The sequence below is a fragment of the Salvelinus sp. IW2-2015 genome, linkage group LG33 (assembly GCF_002910315.2).
Source record: "Salvelinus sp. IW2-2015 linkage group LG33, ASM291031v2, whole genome shotgun sequence".
In the NCBI taxonomy this organism is placed as follows: Eukaryota; Metazoa; Chordata; class Actinopteri; order Salmoniformes; family Salmonidae; genus Salvelinus; species Salvelinus sp. IW2-2015.
The window spans coordinates 23,805,330-23,824,319 of NC_036872.1; the positions used below are offsets into that span (position 1 = coordinate 23,805,330).

The 18,990-nt window shown below is 42.8% G+C and overlaps 1 protein-coding gene across 1 annotated transcript in view; it reads right to left on the minus strand.

Moving 5' to 3' along the window:
• Positions 1 to 18,697, minus strand: part of ssbp2b (single stranded DNA binding protein 2b) — a 115,841-nt gene extending 97,144 nt beyond the window's left edge. The window contains exon 1 of the mRNA XM_023978839.2: positions 18,571 to 18,697. Coding sequence (XP_023834607.1) covers positions 18,571 to 18,626 — 56 coding nt within the window. The 5' untranslated portion in view covers positions 18,627 to 18,697. The remainder of the gene's footprint in view (positions 1 to 18,570) is intronic.
• Between the last annotated feature and the right edge of the window lie 293 nt (positions 18,698 to 18,990).

Here is an 18,990-nt window from a genome sequence, read left to right on the forward strand (position 1 = left end):
TCATTCAAGTTAATTTATTTGCCTAGACATATAGGATGCTTCAGTCACTGGCTGTGTAATTGTGTACTATCTAAAGCACAGTATAGTCCTTGATCAGAATGATCTGAATGGACGGTGTGTTGACAGCACTGTAGGCTCTATGAGTCATAGTAAATGAAAAGTCAATGATAACTTGAGACATAAAGAATAGAATACATCACAGTCTGGCAATGAATGTCTAAAACACATGCTTACACAGCATGCACACACACGCACACACACACAAACACACACACGAGCAGTGAGTGAGCCAGGTGTGTTCCCTGTTCTCTACCATCCCCTGCCTGACCCCAGCCGACGCCTCCTTGTCTTAGAATGTCAGACCTGGAATGTGGCTGCTGGAACATTTTCCTGCTAACTCCCAAGCTCCGATAGTTTTAGAGATATTGTTGAACTCACACAACGTAACATTTCACACTACCACCAAGAACAACAGATACAAAAAGCTGTTCAGGGCTATATGTTGTTGTTCTAATACCAGTTAGTTACGTTCTACTGAATAATTAGATCCTGGGAATTGAACCAGGTGAAGACAATGATGATAGCAATAATAATATTAGCTCTATAGATGCTTTTAGGAAATATAATGCCCATCTATGACCTTATTCCTGTACTATATATGATATTGAAAGTTGAGGCAGACAGTCGTCACAAACAAAACCCAGTGTTGCCCAACTCAAACTGAGATCTGTCTATGATGTCATCCCTCCCTCTCCTGCTTCTCTCTCTGATTGGGAAATAACATTAAGGGGATCCTATAAATGCCAAGCGCTCTGCTAGCCATTTAAGTCCTAGACAGAGAAATATACAGTCCTGTGTTCAGAGGGGAGAAAATGTCACATAGGACTTTATAAGGTTCAGTGGCAGTAATATGTATGTTGTAATGTAAGACGAGAGGGTAGGAAGGTACATTTATGAATGATTAAAAGGAAGAACTCTGTGGCCTCACACTAACACAGATGATGAAAATGAAATAGCAACAGAGAGGGAGGAAGGAAAGCGAGAGAGAGAGATGGAGAGATAGAGAGAGGGGGAAGAGCGAGAGAGAGAATAAGAGAGACCGAGTGAGAAGAGGGAGAGATGGAGAGGGGAGATAGAGAGGGAGGGAGAGAGAGAGAGAGAGAGCAAGCGAGACTGAGGCAATTCCTAAGCCTGGCCGTCACACATGCTTAACCTTGCGCTAGCGCCTGGGCGATGCTGCTTGCATATCAATGATGGAGGAAATATCAGAGGATACAGGCCTACAAACTCCACTGCTGTAGGAGAGAGAGAGAGAGAACAGGAGCTCAGTAACAACAGTAGCATAGAGTATAGGGTGATTCCACGCCAGCATGGCCGAAAATAAATTTGGTATCTCAGATTGTTCTCGCAATTCTCATATAAAAAATGTATTGGGAGGAAGGATTTTGAAGATGCTTTTTACATTTGTTTCAAGTATCGCAAACCATTTTTGAGAAGTTCATAATAAAGGTGGCCATTTTAGGCCCTTTTTAGACCTGTACATGCCTCCTGTAAGATCCTATGATCTGTGAACCGTACATGATACAGACAACATCTGGGTGTCATTATACTCCTTATAGTGTTCTCTAAAATATGGAGTATGTCTAGATTCTGAAATACAATGTTTCACATTAATTAATTCAACATCAAAAATATTAATATCTCTAAAAGTACCCTTTTTGATTTATACTGAACAAAAATATAAATGCAACATGCAACAATTTCAAAGATTTTACTGAGTTACAGTTCATAAACTCAGCAAAAAAAGAAACGTCCTCTCACTGTCAACTGTGTTAATTTTCATCAAGCTTAACATGTGTAAATATTTGTATGAACATAACAAGATTCAACAACTGAGACATAAACTGAACAAGTTCCACAGACATTTGACTAACAGAAATGGAATAATGTGTCCCTGAACAAAGAGGGAGTCAAAATCAAAAGTAACAGTCAGTATCTGGTGTGGCCACCAGCTGCATTAAGTACTGCAGTGCATCTCCTCCTCATGGACTGCACCAGATTTGCCAGTTCTTGATGTGAGATGTTACCCCACTCTTCCACCAAGGCACCTGCAAGTTCCCAGACATTTCTGGGAGGAATGGCCCTGGCCTTAACCCTCCGATCCAACAGGTCCCAGACGTGCTCAATGGGATTGAGATCCGGGCTCTTTGCTGGCCATGGCAGAACACTGACATTCCTGTCTTGCAGGAAATCACGCACAGAACGAGCAGTATGGCTGGTGGCATTGTCATGCTGGAGGGTCATGTCAGGATGAGCCTGCAGGAAGGGTACCACATGAGGGAGTAGGATGTCTTCCCTGTAACGCACAGCATTGAGATTGCCTGCAATGACAACAAGCTCAGTCCGATGATGCTGTGACACACCGCCCCCAGACCATGACGGACCCTCCACCTCCAAATCGATCCCGCTCCAGAGTACAGGCCTCGGTGTAACGCTCATTCCTTTTGACGATAAACGCAATTCCGACCATCACCGCTGGTGAGACAAAACCACGACTCATCAGTGAAGAGCACTTTTTGCCAGTCCTGTCTGGTCCAGCGACGGTGGGTTTGTGCCCATTGGCAACGTTGTTGCCGGTGATGTCAGGTGAGGACCTGCCTTACAACAGGCATACAAGCCCTCAGTCTAGCCTCTCTCAGCCTGTTGCGGACAGTCTGAGCACTGATGGAGGGATTGTGCGTTCCTGGTGTAACTCGGGCAGTTGTTGTTGCCATCCTGTAGCTGTCCCGCAGGTGTGATGTTCGGATGTACCGATCCTGTGCAGGTGTTGTTACACGTGGTCTGCCACTGCGAGGACAATCAGCTGTCCGTCCTGTCTCCTTGTAGCGCTGTCTTATGCGTCTCACAGTATGGACATTGCAATTTATTGCTCTGGCCACATCTGCAGTCCTCATGCCTCCTTGCAGCATGCCTAAGGCATGTTCACGCAGATGAGCAGTGACCCTGGGCATCTTTCTTTTGGTGTTTTTCAAAGTCAGTAGAAAGGCCTCTTTAGTGTCCTAAAATGTCATAACTGTGACCTTAATTGCCTACCGTCTGTAAGCTGTTAGTGTCTTAACGACCGTTCCACAGGTGCATGTTCATTAATTGTTTYTGGTTCATTGAACAAGCATAAGAAACAGTGTTTTAACCCTTTACAATAAATATCTGAAGTTATTTGGATTTTTACAAATTATCTTTGAAAGATAGGGTCCTGAAAAAGGGACGTTTCTTTTTTTGCTGAGTTTATAAAGAAATCAGTCAATTGAAATTAATTAATTAGGCCCTAATCTATGGATTTCACATGACTGGGCAGGGGTGCCTGGAAGAGCATAGGCCCACAAGAGCTTTATTACAGACAGAAATACTTTTCAGCACCCCGTCCCCCCAACCCCGGTCCTGGGTTGGCGTGGTTACACATGGTCTGGATGTACTGCCAAATTATCGAAAACGACGTTGGCGGTAGCTTATGGTAGAGAAATTAACATTCAAATGGTGGACATTCCTGCAGTCAGCATGCCAATTGCACTCTCCCTCAAAACTTGAGACTTCTGTAGCATTGTGTTGTGTGACAAAACTCCACATTTTAAATTGGCCTTTTGTTGTTGCACCCTTGACAACCACTGTGATTATTATTATTTGACCCTGCTGGTCATCTATGAACATTTAAACATCTTGGCCATGTTCTGTTATAATCTCCACCCGGCAAAGCCAGAAGATGCCTGGCCACCCCTCATAGCCTGGTTCCTCTCTAGGTTTCTTCCTAGGTTCTGGCCTTTCTAGAGAGTTTTTCCTAGCCACTGTGTTTCTACACCTGCATTGCTTGCTGTTTGGGGTTTTAGGCTGGGTTTCTGTACAGCACTTTGTGACATCAGCTGATGTAAGAAGGGCTTTATAAATACATTTGATTGATTGATTGTCCCCAGCACAAAGTGCACCTGTGTAATGGTCATGCTGTTTAATCAGCTTCTCGATATGCCACACCTGTCAGGTGGGTGAATTATCTTGGCAAAGGGAAAATGCATACTAACAGTGAAGTAAAAAAAATTGTGCACAAAATTTGAGAGAAATATGCTTTTTGTGCATATGGAAAATGTCAACGTTTTTTTGACATTATAGGTCATTAACCAATCACAGCCCTCCTGCATATTCAGCAAATCACCAGCAGAGGGAGTTCCGTTTGAATCCATTTTCCCATTCACTGTGTTGGTGGTGCTCATAACATTTATCATAACTTTAACAGTAGCAGAGAGCACACTCTGGAAATGTGATGTACTTGTTTAAAACAATATGTTAATAGTTTTAATGTTGAATAAATTAATGTGGAAAATTGTATTACAGAATGTAGCGGTACTCCATATTTTAGAGCAAACTATTAGGAGTATAATGGCACCAAGGTGCTGCCACGCTGGTATGAAAGATCTGGGAGACAGGCGCAGGAATGCGTAATAGAGTTTTTTATTTCTTACCCAAATTACGGCGTCCCGTGTAAAGGCACGGGGACGAAGACCAAACAAACACATAACAAAACACAGGGTAGAAACCCAAAACAAAAGAGCGAGGAGTACCTTGAATAAATAACACACGTGCACAATGATTAACACACGGGACGAGACCCATAATCATCTGCACAATCCACAATGGCACGAAAGCCCAAAACACACAGCACAGGTACTCACACTCACCAACGGACATTGTAACAATAATCGACAGCACCATGGTGAAACAAAGGGCACATATATACAAACACAATCAGTGGGAATAGGGGCCAGGTGTGCGCAATGAAAGTTCCAGAGGGATCTGTGACAGGTGTTGTCTGTATCATGTATGGTTCACGGATCATTGGGTCTTACATTGGGCATTACATCTCGCATGTATAGCCTAAAACAGCCTAAAATGGCAACTTTCACGATTTTCACCCCCAAAAAATAGCGTTACAAATGTAAAAAGCATATCAAACATCGCCAGAACAATATTTTCGGGCTATGCGGGCACACGCACATAATGCACACACAGCAACATTGAACATACTAAACAGACACTCGTACAACACCCAAAAATTTGACATGCTAAATAAGAAACACAATAGAAGAGACATGAAGATACAAGCTATCTAATTAAGAAGCATAAAAGCAAGATAAGCAAACAAGATAAAATACAACAGACAACTGTGGGTTTCCCTGACTGATCTCTTGTTGTATGTGTGTTTTCCGCTGCATTTACTTGTAGTCTGTTCTGGGGTTACAGGAAAAGCTGTGCAGGAGCGTCCATACCGTAGTTACTGGGCATTTAGTGTCACCGTGGGCAACACAAAACTTCCTGCCAAAACCAGAGAGGAGGAGAGAGTCGGAGAGAGGAGTTACCGGAAGCAGAGAGGAGGGGAGAGTCAGAGAGAGGAGTTACCGGAGGCAGAGAGGAGGAGAGAGAGACAGTCAGAGAGAAGGCTTACAGGAGGCAGAGAGGAGGAGAGATGAGCTACCGGGGGCAGAGAGGAGGAGAGAGTCAAAGAGAGGACTTACGGGAGGCAGAAAGGAGGAGAGAGAGTCAGAGTGTGTCTAATTAAAACAGGCGTGTTCTGGGATGCCCCCGGGGTCCTGAGGGATGTGCTGGGTGATGAACCCAGTCATCCGTTCTCCATCTTTTGAACGGAGAGAATAAAGACTTTCAGGATCCTATGCCTTCTTATCCTTTCTTCTCCCTCCTACTTTCATGCTATCTGATAGAGACAAAGGGCTTGTGTCACGTCCGGAGGACCACGAGATGTCCCGTGAGGATGCCTGATGTGATGTGGGGTCTTCTTTGCTGAGTGAAACATTGCCTCCCTGTTCTGTCTGTTGATCAAGGGCTGACTGACTCCCTGTTAGAGCTCAGTAAGACGCAGCTGCTTTGATAGTTGCTGTACATCTTTAGCAGGTAACACGATCGAAAGACAAGGAGGGCTCTCTACAGATAAAAGAGGACTTTGGGAGGCTATTCAGCAGACTACTAGTGTTTTCTGCCAAAGCCTTGTCATGTTGTCATCACTGATATTTGCAGAGGCTTTGTGGGCCATGTTAGATACAGGGTTTTTCTTTGACTTTGATTTTGTAATCCGAGATTGGCGCTAATCTGAGGGGCCGGTGGATTAAAACATTTAGACAATCATGGCTTTTATAGTCCCTCATATCTTTGTGTCTAAATTAGGCTTGGGCTGTATCCAAATTTTCATATCGTCATAGGACTTTCTCTCGTCCCGGGATTTACGGTATTACCGGCATGGTACACAAGGGGTGCTAAAAACGTAAGAAAAACCCATTGGGCCTCTATCACGAGAATGCTAATAATATTTGCACAAAATATTAGTAAAATCACAGAGACGCTGTTAACTAAATGTTAATGAGCAAAAACGAACATAAACGAATTGCAAAGACAGGCAAATCCAGCTCATAAAGTTATACAAGCATTGCTAGTAGCTACCGAATGTAATTTTCGTGTMAGTGAGGACATTTCCAAGCGAAAGTGAATAATAGAAATTGTGCAACAAAGTTGTGATGCATGCTTTTCTGAAGAGCAGATGTGAGAATAACAGAGGAGAAAAAAATGCTAGTAGGAAGCACAGGGAAAAAATGGCAGCTGTACAGATAACTCACCCAGAGCTCTTTGAATTCTGTCAGAAAGCCATTATAAGTTATCTGACGGCAAACATTTAGTAATGAATGCAACTGCATGACCTCATGTGTGCAGCACAACAGAGACTCTGATAGATATAGAACGCTATGTACTGTCTATGGACGCCTGCTGTCTCCCGTTGTGCTATTTACAAACAAACACCTGACTGGCTCAACTGTTCTGGGGAACGGTAAGCTTCATAATGTAAAATAGTGTAAAATAATGCAACAGGTGAAATGAAGAACGCAATCTGCTTTATCTCCTAACGTATTGCACAAGTTGACTGCAGTTATTAACTTAAAAAGTAGCTACAAATATTCCCATTTATTGAAAAATGTCAAAGAAATAGTTTTGACGGTATTGAAAAACCATCGCTTGGCTTTTTCCAAATACCCCGGTATACGGTATACCGCCCAAGCCTAGTCTGAATGACAACAATATTGAGTAGGTGACAATTCTCTCTGTTGTCGTCAAGAGAGCAGATAAGCTATTAGCCCTACAATCATTACTGGAGTTGAACTGAACTGCKATTCATCAAGCCAGCCTGTCAGACAGATGGGGTTAGAAGTAGAGTGGTTGAACCATATGGGAAAGTGGTGTAGCCTATGCAAACAGAAACTAAGACAGGCTTACTGGATGGACAGTTTATCAACAATATATTCTCAACTGACCTATCAGAGGAGAGTTTAACTGGTGCTAAAGCCCTGTGTCTGTAGGGTCTTTCACCAATGTTTTTACATGAGTTCTGTCTGAACCTTGGCCAGCAGAATCAGGTGTGGTCACTTCCCAGCGTAAGCGATCTATGAGTGGGAGATGTGTGTTAAGTGCTGGGGTCAGATGAGCAGCCATTAGAAAGCATTAGACCATGAGGTCCTCCAGGATACCAGCTACCCACACCTGACCCTCATCTGACCTCAAGCACACAGAGAATCTTTCTTCTCTCTATGCTTTTATTTCTTCTCGCTTTTCTTTCTCATGATCATTCACGCACTCATCTCTCTTTCCTTATTTTTCTTCCATGCAAACTCACTCACCTGTCACTAGCAGCCTAATGGTTAYGAGTGTTGGGCCAGTAATCAAAGGTTCGCTGGTTTGAATCCCTGAGTCAACTAGGTGAAAATGTGCCATTGAGCAAGGCACTTACCCTCCTGTAAGTCGCTCTGGATAAGAGCGTCTGCTGAATGACTAAAATGTAGACAATTCTTACACATACTCTCCAACTTAGACTAAGCACTCAGCATCTTTCAACTGATTTCAGTGTAAAACATGGATAGGTAGACTGATGTTTCAAGCACCTGCATCTGGTGATGTTTCAGTGCAGTTCTGTCCTGTGACTTATTGTCAGAGACAGGAGAGTGGCAGCCAGCAGGAGACTACGTAGCTAAATCAGTATCTGACGTGCAGTATGGCCTACAGTAAGGATCCTCCAGGTACACTGAGCAGCTCCTGTGGCATATTGTGATGTTTCAGTGCAGTCTGTGGCAAACAGAACTGGCTCTGTAAGAGAGGATAAACACTCCCAGCATGCACTGCTTCGCCTCAGTCAGGAGCGATGCTGTGTCGGCTGCTTCCTGCCAGGAGCAGGAGGTGTCTCACGTGCCTGTGTCTAAGCCAGGAGATGGAAAGAAACTGTGTGTGTGTGTGTGTGTGTGTGTGAGAGAAACAATGCGACAAGGCGAGGATCCAGAGACAGTGAGTAGCCTACGTATTTACATAGCTGCGGGAAGTAGGGGTGCTGAGGGTGCTGCAGTACACCCTGAAAAATCGGAATTAAAATAAAGTTTTAATAAACAAAAGTAGTCCTGTATTAGCAGACCGTTATAGAGCTATAGCACATGCAAGAACAATTTTCCCGTAGCTATGCTTATTTTTTTTTATTTGTTTGCACGCTAGTCTGCAGAGGTTTGAGTGACTGCAAACTTCAGTCACTCAGTCAAGCACAAAAGAAGCTAACCAAGCAACATTAAGACAGCCAGCAAGCATGGATACAGCTTTAACAAAAGCTACATTTCAATCACAATTCTACATCATACAAGTGCCATGACACTCTGATCAACAGCAGCTGAATTCAACCAAGGAAAACTCTTCCCTAAGCAAATTATACTAAGGGAAGGTAACAGTGTACCGAGGGAGGAGTGTTTCAATTGCATTCTTTTGTTTTCAAAGGAAGAATACTTGGTTTATAACCTTTGGTCTCAGTCATAGACACCGGACAGGAGCAAACATATTCAAACTGAAACCTGTCGAACGCTGACACCTGAACTAAAGAACTCGGTTTAAAAGCTGACAGTGTTTTATTATACTTGTACTTTATTTTGAATCCTGCGGCTCTGTTGGGCTAAATTGCTGTGAGCGCTGCTATCTGTCCCGGAATCCTGCCAGATAAGCCGGGAGAGACGCGAAAGCCCGGCGGTAGCTTGCTCGGCGGTCTCAAATGGAGGTCGCTATTGAACGTTTCCAATGTTGCAGGAACTGCGTATACTTTGCTTTGTTCCGGGACATTGTGGACCGCGTTGACTTTCAATGGAGCAACTGCTTGCTTGCGGAGGACTACAGGAGCGAAGTAGCTACTCTTAGCAAGCAAGTAGCAAACCTACATAAGCTACTGGGGAACCCACACCCACCTACTTTTTCATTTTCTTCCACCCCAGTAGCCGGACGCTGCTCTGGTCTAGTGGAAGTTTCGCCGCCGTGTTGGCTCTCCACAGCCGGCTGGCCGGTGCTCGGCAGGGTTCCATCCCCGAAAGGGCCTCCCCCTTCCCTGGAGAATGGAGCTGATCTCGACCCAACCAACCTGCCATGGAGGTACGTCACTCACTATGGAAAGCGAAGAAGTCGTCCTCTGGCAACGGYGGTCTCCATGGAGATGTTGAGCCCGGAACTGACACAGACCAGAAACAGCTTTTCCTCCCTGGATCCAGAGGTTCCGGTGCCTTCGTCCATGGTGGCTTCCCAATCAAGATCGGATCCGGAGGTACCTGCATCTTCATCCTCGGCTTCTTCCTTTGGGAGCTCCGAGGATCTGAACCTGTCTCACCAGACCGTGAGGCTGCCRGAGAGACCGGCCCATTCAACATCACCACCTGTCATCATAGGCAGCTCTATGGTGAGAAACATCTCGGTCCCCAAGGCAAAAGCCCTGTGCTACCCAGGAGCACGAGTACAAGACATAATAAGGCTGCTTCTGACTGTTCTACCACAGATGCCGGGAGATTACACTGTCGTAGTCCATGTGGGGTCAAACAACATCAGGAGGGCTAGCTCGGAACATTTGAAAATGGATTTGAAAGAACTGACTTTAGCATTAAAAGACTCCAAAAAACAGCCAATAATTTCAGATCCAGTACCATCTTTGGGCCGCGGGTGTGAAAGATTCAGCAGACTGCTGGTTGTTGATAACTTTGACACCTTCTGGAAACAGAAGATACTCGACAGGAATGACGGAGTCCATCCAAATCATCTTGGCTCCTGGACTCTGACTCTGTCCACGCATTTCAAGGCTGTGTTGAAACAATGACTGGTAAATGATCCAAGACCAGCTCAGTTAATCCCTACCATTGTGACAATGAGTCGTCATAATGCTGCATCAAATGTACATGATCTTATGGGCATTGGCAAACACAATGTAAGTCATTTAATTTATGTACCCCTAAATGCACCGATTATATCTGTTTATCCTCCAGCTATTGTAAGCAGTAATCATGAGCCTATAAWCCAGAGTTACACTGTTAGCACTGAGGCGGTGTGCAATAGTAGGAAGACCACTTTATACAGCTCACCCTGCACTATCAGCTCCAATGTAAATAACATGAGTAAGTCTACCTCTGATAAGCTTCCCAGTAAAGCATTAAAAACAATCAAGCAACCCAGAAAAGTGCTAAAAATAGCCCATATTAACATTTGTAGCCTAAGAAACAAGGTCCATGAAGTCAATAGCTTACTTGTAACAGATGACATTCATATTCTGACTATCTCTYAAACTCACTTAGATAATACCTTTGATGATACAGTGGTAGCAATACATGGTTATAACATCTACCGAAAAGACAGAAATACCAACGGAGGCGGTGTTGCGGTCTATATTCAGAACCACATTCCTGTAAAGCTTAGAGACGATCTAATGTTAAATACTGTTGAAGTAATATGGCTACAGGTTCATCTGCCTCACCTAAAGCCCATTCTTGTGGGAAGCAGCTATAGACCACCAAGTGCTAACAGTCAGTATCTGGATAATATGTGTGAAATGCTTGATAATGTATGTGATATCTGCTTTAAAGCCGTATCCAAATCCATAGGATGTAGTGATCACAATATAATAGCCATATCTAGGAAAACCAAAGTTCCAAAGGCTGGGCCTAATATAGTGTATAAGAGGTCATACAATAAGTTTTGTAGTGATTCATATGTTGATGATGTAAAGAATATTTGCTGGTCTGTGGTGTGTAATGAGGAGCAACCAGACGCTGCACTTTATGCATTTATGAAACTATTTATTCCAGTTACTAATAAGCAAACACCCTTTAAGAAAATGACTGTAAAAACTGTTAAATCCCCTTGGATTGATGAGGAATTGAAAAATTGTATGGTTGAGAGGGATGAGGTAAAAGGTATGGCAATTAAGTCTGGCAGCCCAACTGATTGGCAAACGTACTGCAAATTAAGAAATAATGTGACTAAACTAAAGAAAAAGAAACTACACAAAGAAACAAAGATAAATTATATAAAGAATGATAGTAAAAAAGCTTCCGGGCACCTTAAATGAAATGTTTTGAAAAAAAGCCAACTCGGCTCAGTCATCACAAAGCCCACTGATATTGACAACTACTTGAATTACTTTTTCATTGGCAAGATAAGCAAACTTAGGGATGACATGCCAGCAACAAACGCTGACACTACACAACCAAGTATATTGGACCAAATTATGAAAGACAAGAATTGTACATTTGAATTCCATAAAGTTAGTGTGGAAGAGGTGAAAAAAGTATTGTTGTCTATCAACAATGACAAGCCACCGGGGTCTGATAATCTAGATGGAAAATTACTGAGGATAATAGCAGACGATATCGCCACTCCTATTTGCCAAATCTTCAATTTAAGCCTACTAGAGAACGTGTGCCCTCAGGCCTGGAGGGAAGCTAAAGTCATTCCGCTACCCAAGAATAGTAAAGCCCCCTTACAGGCTCAAATAGCCGACCAATCAGCCTGTTACCAACCCTTAGTAAACTTCTGGGAAAAAATGTGTTTGACCAGATACAATGCTATTTTACAGTAAACAAATTGACAACAGAATTTCAGCATGCTTATAGGGAAGGACACTCAACAWGCACAGCACTTACACAAATGACTGATGATTGTCTGAGAGAAATTGATGATAAATTGATTGGGGGGGCTGTCTTGTTAGACTTCAGTGCAGCTTTTGACATTATTGATCATAGTCTGCTGCTGAAAAAACGTATGTGTTATGGCTTTACACCCCCTGCTATAATGTGGATAAAGAGTTACTTGTCTAACAGAACACAGAGGGTGTTCTTTAATGGAAGTCTATCAAATATAATCCAGTTAGAATCAGGAATTCCCCAGGGTAGCTGCTTAGGCCCCTTGTTTTTTTCAATTTTTACAAATGACATGCCACTGACTTTGAGTAAAGCCAGAGTTTCTATGTATGTGGATGACTCAACACTATACACATCAGCTACTACAGAGACTGAAATGACTYCAACATTCAACAAAGAGCTGCAGTTAGTTTCAGYGTGGGTGGCAAGGAATAAGTTAGCCCTACATATTTTTTTAACTAAAAGCATTGTATTTGGAACAAAACACTCACTAAACCCTAAACTTCAACTAAATCTTGTAATAAATAATGTGGAAATTGAGCAAGTTGAGATTATGAACTGCTTGGAGTAACACTAGATTGTAAARTGTCATGGTCAAAACATATTGATGCAGTAGTAGCTAAGATGGGGAGAAGTCTGTCTATAATAAAGTGATGCTGTGCCATCTTAACAACACTATCAACAAGCAGGTCCTACGGGGCCTAGTTTTGTCGCACCTTGACTACTGTTCAGTTGTGTGGTCAGGAGCCACAAAAAAGGAAAATTGCAATTGGCTCAGAACAGGGAAGCACGGCTGGCCCTTGGATGTACACAGAGAGCTAATATGAATAATATGCATGTCATTCTCTCCTGGCTCAAAGTGGAGGAGAGATTGACTTCATCACTACTTTTATTTATGAGAGGTATTGYCATGTTGAATGCACCAAGTTGTCTGCTAAACTACTGGCACACAGCTTGGACACKCATGCATGCATACCCCACAAGACATMCCACAAGAGGTCTCTTCACAGTCCCCGAGTCCAGAACAGACTATGGGAGGCACACATTATTACATAGAGCCATGACTACATGGAAGTCTATTCCACATGAAGTAACTGACACAAGCAGTAAAAGTAGATTTAAAAAACAGATTAAAAAACACCTTATGGCACAGCGGGGACTGTGAAGCAACACAAACATTGGCACAGACACATGCATACACACATGATAACATACGCACTATACTTACACATGGATTTAGTACTGTAGATATGTGGTAGTGGTGGAGTAGGGGCCTGAGGGCACACATTGTGTTGTGAAATCTGTGAATGTATTGTAATGTTTTAAAATTGTATAAACTGCCTTAATTTTATTGGACCCCAGGAAGAGTAGCTGCTGCTTTGGCAGCAGCTAATGGGGATCCATAATAAATACAAATACAAATACAAACCTTTTCATACTGAACTGATGTGAACATTTCAAGACATGTTGAAACTTTCTGAAACAGGCACTAAGAAGTGCACTTGACCCTGGTTTGTCCTCTCAGAACAGTTTTTGTACAGTTCAGTGGTGCTGTGCTGTCACTTGTCATTACATCAGGCATAGTGAGAGAGGGGGGGAAGAGAGAGAGGGGGAGAGAGACAGAGAGAGAGAGAGGGGGAGAGGGGAGAGAGACAGCAAGAAAGAAAGAGAGAGAAAGAGAGAGAGAAGGGTGGAGAAAACCAGACCTTACTCCCACTTCATCTAGCATGACCCCAGTAGTGAGAACACAACATTCATCAACAGTTCACAGCACAGAGACACGTAGGTGTATTAGACACACACCTTCACAGTGATACACATGCTACATCTGCTAGACACCAGGGCCCTGTCACTGTAGGGAGTCATTTGTAGGTCAATACTACAACACTGTAAACCAGAAGTGTCAAACATATGGCCCACAGGCCAAAGGGGGTCCAATCTGGCCCACGGGTGGTTTGAGTAAAAAATATATACAGTTGAAGTTGGAAGTTTACATACACTTAGGTTGGAGTCATTAAAACTAGTTTTTCAACCACTCCACAAATGTCTTGTTAACAAACTATAGTTTGTCAATCGGTTAGAGACATCTACTTTGTGCATGACACAAGTCATTTTTCCAACAATTGTTTACAGACAGATTATTTCACTGTATCACATTCAGTGGTCAGAAGTTTTACATACACTAAGTTGACTGTGGCCTTAAACAGCTTGGCTTTATAAGCTACTGATAGGCTAATTTAACTAATTTGAGTCATTGAGTGCGTAACCTGTGGATGTATTTCAAGGCCTACCATTCAACTCCAGTGCCTATTTGCTTGACATCATTGGAAAATCAAAAGAGAAATCAGCCAAGACCTCAGAAAACAAATTGTAGACCTCCACAAGTCTGGTTCGTCATTGGGAGCAATTTCCAATAGTTGAAGTACCACGTTCATCTGTACAAACAATAAAACGCAAGTATAAACACCATGGACCACGCAGCCGTCATACCGCTCAGGAAGGAGACGCGTTCTGACTCCTAGAAGATGAACGTACTTTGTGCGAAAAGTGCAAATCAATCCCAGAACAAACCGCAAAGGACTTGTGAACATGCTGGAAGAAACTGGTAAAAGTATCTATAATCCACAGTAAAACAAGTCCTATATCGACATAACCTGAAGGCCGCTCAGCAAGGAAGATGCCACTGCTCCAAAACCGCCATAAAAAAAGCCAGACTACGGTTTGCAACTGCACATGGGGACAAAGATCGTACTTTTTGGAGAAATTCTCTGGTCTGATGAAACAAAAATAGAACTGTTTGGCCATAATGACCATTGTTATGTTTGTGGAGGAAAAAGGGGAGGCCTTGCAAGCCGAGAACACCATCCCAACCGTGAAGCATGGGGGTGGCAGCATATGTTGTGGGGGTGCATGGCTGCAGGAAGGACTGGTGCGCTTCACAAAATAGATGCATCATGAGGCAGGAAAATTATGTGGATATATTGAGGCAAGATCTCAAGACATCAGTCAGAAAGTTTTAAAGCTTGGTCACAAATGGGTCTTCCAAATGGACAATGACCCCAAGCATACTTCCTAAATGGCTAAAGGACTACAAAGTCAAGGTATTGGAGTGGCCATCACAAAGCCCTGACCTCAATCCTATAGAAAATGTATGCGCAGAACTGAAAAAGTGTGTGCGAGCAAGGAGGCCTACAAACCTGACTCAGTTACACCAGCTCTGTCAGGAGGAATGGGCTAAAATTCACCAACTTATTGTGGGAAGCATGTGGAAGMCTACCCTGAAACATTTGACCCAAGTTAAACAATTTAAAGGCAATGCTACCAAATACTAATTAAGTGTATGTAAACTTCTGACCCACTGGGAATATGATGAAAGAAATAAAAGCAGAAATAAATAATTATCTCWACTATTATTCTACTATTATTCTCTACTATTATTCTTTACTTGGATTAAATGTCAGGAATTATGAAAAACTGAGTTTAAATGTATTTGGCTAAGGTGTATGTAAACTTCTGACTTGTAAACAACTGTATATATATATATTTTTTCCTATATTCATACAGTTTCTTGACTGTCCAGCTCTCTAATAATTACTAGATAGGAAGCATCAAAAATTCTAAATAAGATGGCTAGAGGACTAGGAAATGTAACACATTTTCAGTGCGGCCCTCCGGACATCATTGAAGACCGAATGCGGCCCCCGGGGGAAAATGAGTTCAACACCCCTGCTGTAAACTAATGAGCCAGTAAATTCCCCCAGTCCCTCGCTCTCTCTCTCCCTCACTCTCCCTGCATCTGTTGCTCTCTATTTCTCTCTCCCTCTGATTCCTGCTGTGTAGCAAAAATGAGAAACAACTGAAGAGAAGACGGTACTGACTGAACTGTGTGTCAGATACAGCGACACCCCACTGATCAGTAGAACTGTGTGCTACAAAACATGCAATTCCCTCTCTTCTGTCCTTTCTTCTTCTCATCCTCTCTTATCCTCTTTATTTTCCTCTTTTACAGTTCATCTCTTCCTCTCCCTTGTCCTATATCTCTCGTTCACATGAGACTTTCTTTCCATGTTAAGTTCTGCATTTACCAAAGTGTTCTTAGTTCGAACAGGTAAACAAACCATTTCTAAGATGTAAGAAATCTGTATGCATTTTTCACAAGAACACGTATTTCACACTTTTATTTAACACATGTATGTGTGTGTACAGTAGTTTAATGAGGTCCCAGGAGAGCTAGGCTGTACTGTACCATAGGTAAACCATGGACCTGTCTCTTATACACATCTAGATGTGTATAAGAGACAGCACACACACAGAGACAGACAGTTCATACACACACTCTCTCTCTCTCTCTCTCTCTCTCTCTCTCTCTCTCTCTCTCAGATAAGGCAGAGATAGAGCTATGAGGTACAGTGCCATCCATCCCTTTGTGTTGTTGCTGACCGCTCTCAGGATTCCTCAAACCTGGGACTCTGCGGATATGTCTGGACATCCTACTGCAGACAGAAATGAATGAATGGTATTGAAGTGAGAAATAGTCTACTGCTATGAACTGAACCCTTGGTGGGTTAATCTTATCAGACGAAACAGACTCTTTTCATCCGGGACCAAAATAACCGATGGTTACTTTCCCTGAGAACCTGTCCACACCTGTAACACGTCGGTGACTTCCAAAGCAGGTGTGAACATTCTGAGCACTGTAGGCTAACTATTACTGTTCTATAGACTAGCCWCCGAAATATATTTAATTTACCCACATTTTTGGCAATCATGTATTAGCACAAAATTAAACCATTAACATAATTTAATGAAATAATGTGTAGAATAGGCTACATGTGCATCTCTCTCACACACATCTCCCTTACACATACACACACGCAGGCACACAAGCCCAGATGTTGGCGATTAGCGGTTTCAAGCTTTCAGTTACTGTCGTTGCAGGCTTAAGCCGTCAAAACTAAGAAAGTCTTCAAACATATCTAAGACAATTCAGAAGGAAAAAAAGTGTGGGAAAGTGTGGGGTCAGTTGCAAACACAGGCACATATTGCCTTTACACAGGCAGCTCAATTATTTTTTCCACTAATTGGTCTTTTGACCAATCACATCATATATTTTCAGAGCTGATCTGATTGGTGAAAAGACCAATTAGTGAAAAAAAGTTCAGAATTGGGCTGCCTGTGTAAACGCAGCCTTATATACAGGTGTAAGATCTTAATTTGATCACGCTCTTGCATGAGAACATTCCTGCAATTATAGTGTATTTGAGGTTTAAAAATGCTTCTGAATTTTGTCATTTCCACATTGAAATTTCAGACTTGATTTTCACTTACGAAAAATGTAACAACCCCTACAAAAATTCCCATTAAGTATAATCAACATAATTAAAATGTCCTGTTAATMCAGGATTATTTTCCTACTAAAGCAAACTGGCTCAAATTAAACTACATTTCCAACATGACGTTTATGAACACTTAGAAGAAAGCCTAGAAGAGGCCTACATGAATGCGTTGGTATAAGAGTGTGTCTGGTGTTTTCGTGAAGCAGAATATTACATAACTTATGCGACAACAACAATGTAGACCTAACCAAATTCTCCTGTCTGTCTCGCAGGAAATGTTTTTGTCTTTAGACACGACTTTGTGATCACTCAACAGAGACATTCCTCAGAAATTATTCGGAGGCTACTGTAGGTCTTTGCATAACATGATTTTTGACAGAAATTGCATATTTTTTTGCSTATGTGACAGTAGACAAGCCACCGGGCACCGGTGACAACGAGATAACTATTTGCTCAACTAAAGAACACATCGGTTTCAACGTGCATGCATTATAACCCAGTAGCATATTAGTGATATGTTTTCCTAAAATGTACAAAAGCTTATTGTTTAAGCAACTTGACCAGTGGGGTGCACTATGCAAGTAAAAGGTTTGGTAATGGTAATGATAGCCTAATAATAATGATTACAGATACGGGCTGCACATTATGCTGGCTATTGGACAGACTTCTGTGTCCAGTGTGTCGGCTACTGCGTGTTGCGAGGTAGCATGCAATGGGTTGATGGAACTAACGATAGTATTGCCTGCTTGTCAACCTAATGCAAAGAGAACTTCCACTGACAACAATATGCACGACGTGGGCATGAAAGCGTGCGTAAAGCTCCACTGAACTGGCTATTATTTACAACTCCTACCTCTACAGCCAGTAGCCTATAATGTTTTTGCATAGCCAAGGCTAAACTGCCAAACTGTAGAACGATAAGCATTGGTGTCAAAAGATGTGCCTCTAAGAACCACGGCCATGTACGTCGGCAAGCATCATGCATACATTCTATTTCACCATGTTCTATTGTAATCAATTTATCAAGCAATGTACATGGTCAACTTTTAAAGCCTGCCAATACGCCTAGCAAAGCACCATCCATGACTCTTCTGAGTCTTGCAATGTCTCTCTTCTACGATAGCAGCTCCTTGTGTGACTGCCCCGGACGCTCATGAACTTTCCCCATTGCCGCGGTCCCCCCCTTCTCCCCCTCCCACATGAATAAAACTTACTTTTCTCTGGCTTGGCTGTCGGACGGCACGTTGTTACTCTTGCCTTTGGCGTACATGCTTGCAGAGAGCTCCGATTGTCACGCACCTGTCAACCCATCACAACCTCCCTGGGTACAGCCCCGTCACCATGGTGACACAAGCAGCGTCGCTTACCATTGGCTGTCCCGGTATTTGAGCACGCCCATTTTCTGTGGTAACCCGCCAGTGACTGACAGTTGGCTAGCCACGCCCTTCCAAATACCCCCATCTCTCTCTCTTTGCTTCTCTCTCCTTCCGTCTGCCTTGGCCGTGTGTGTGTTGGAAAGGTGCTGCCTGGCTCTCCCTGGCGCACACACATGAACATTTACACACAGAGAAGCACAAACTCACGCACCCTTACAGACAGACACACACACACACACACACACACACACACACACA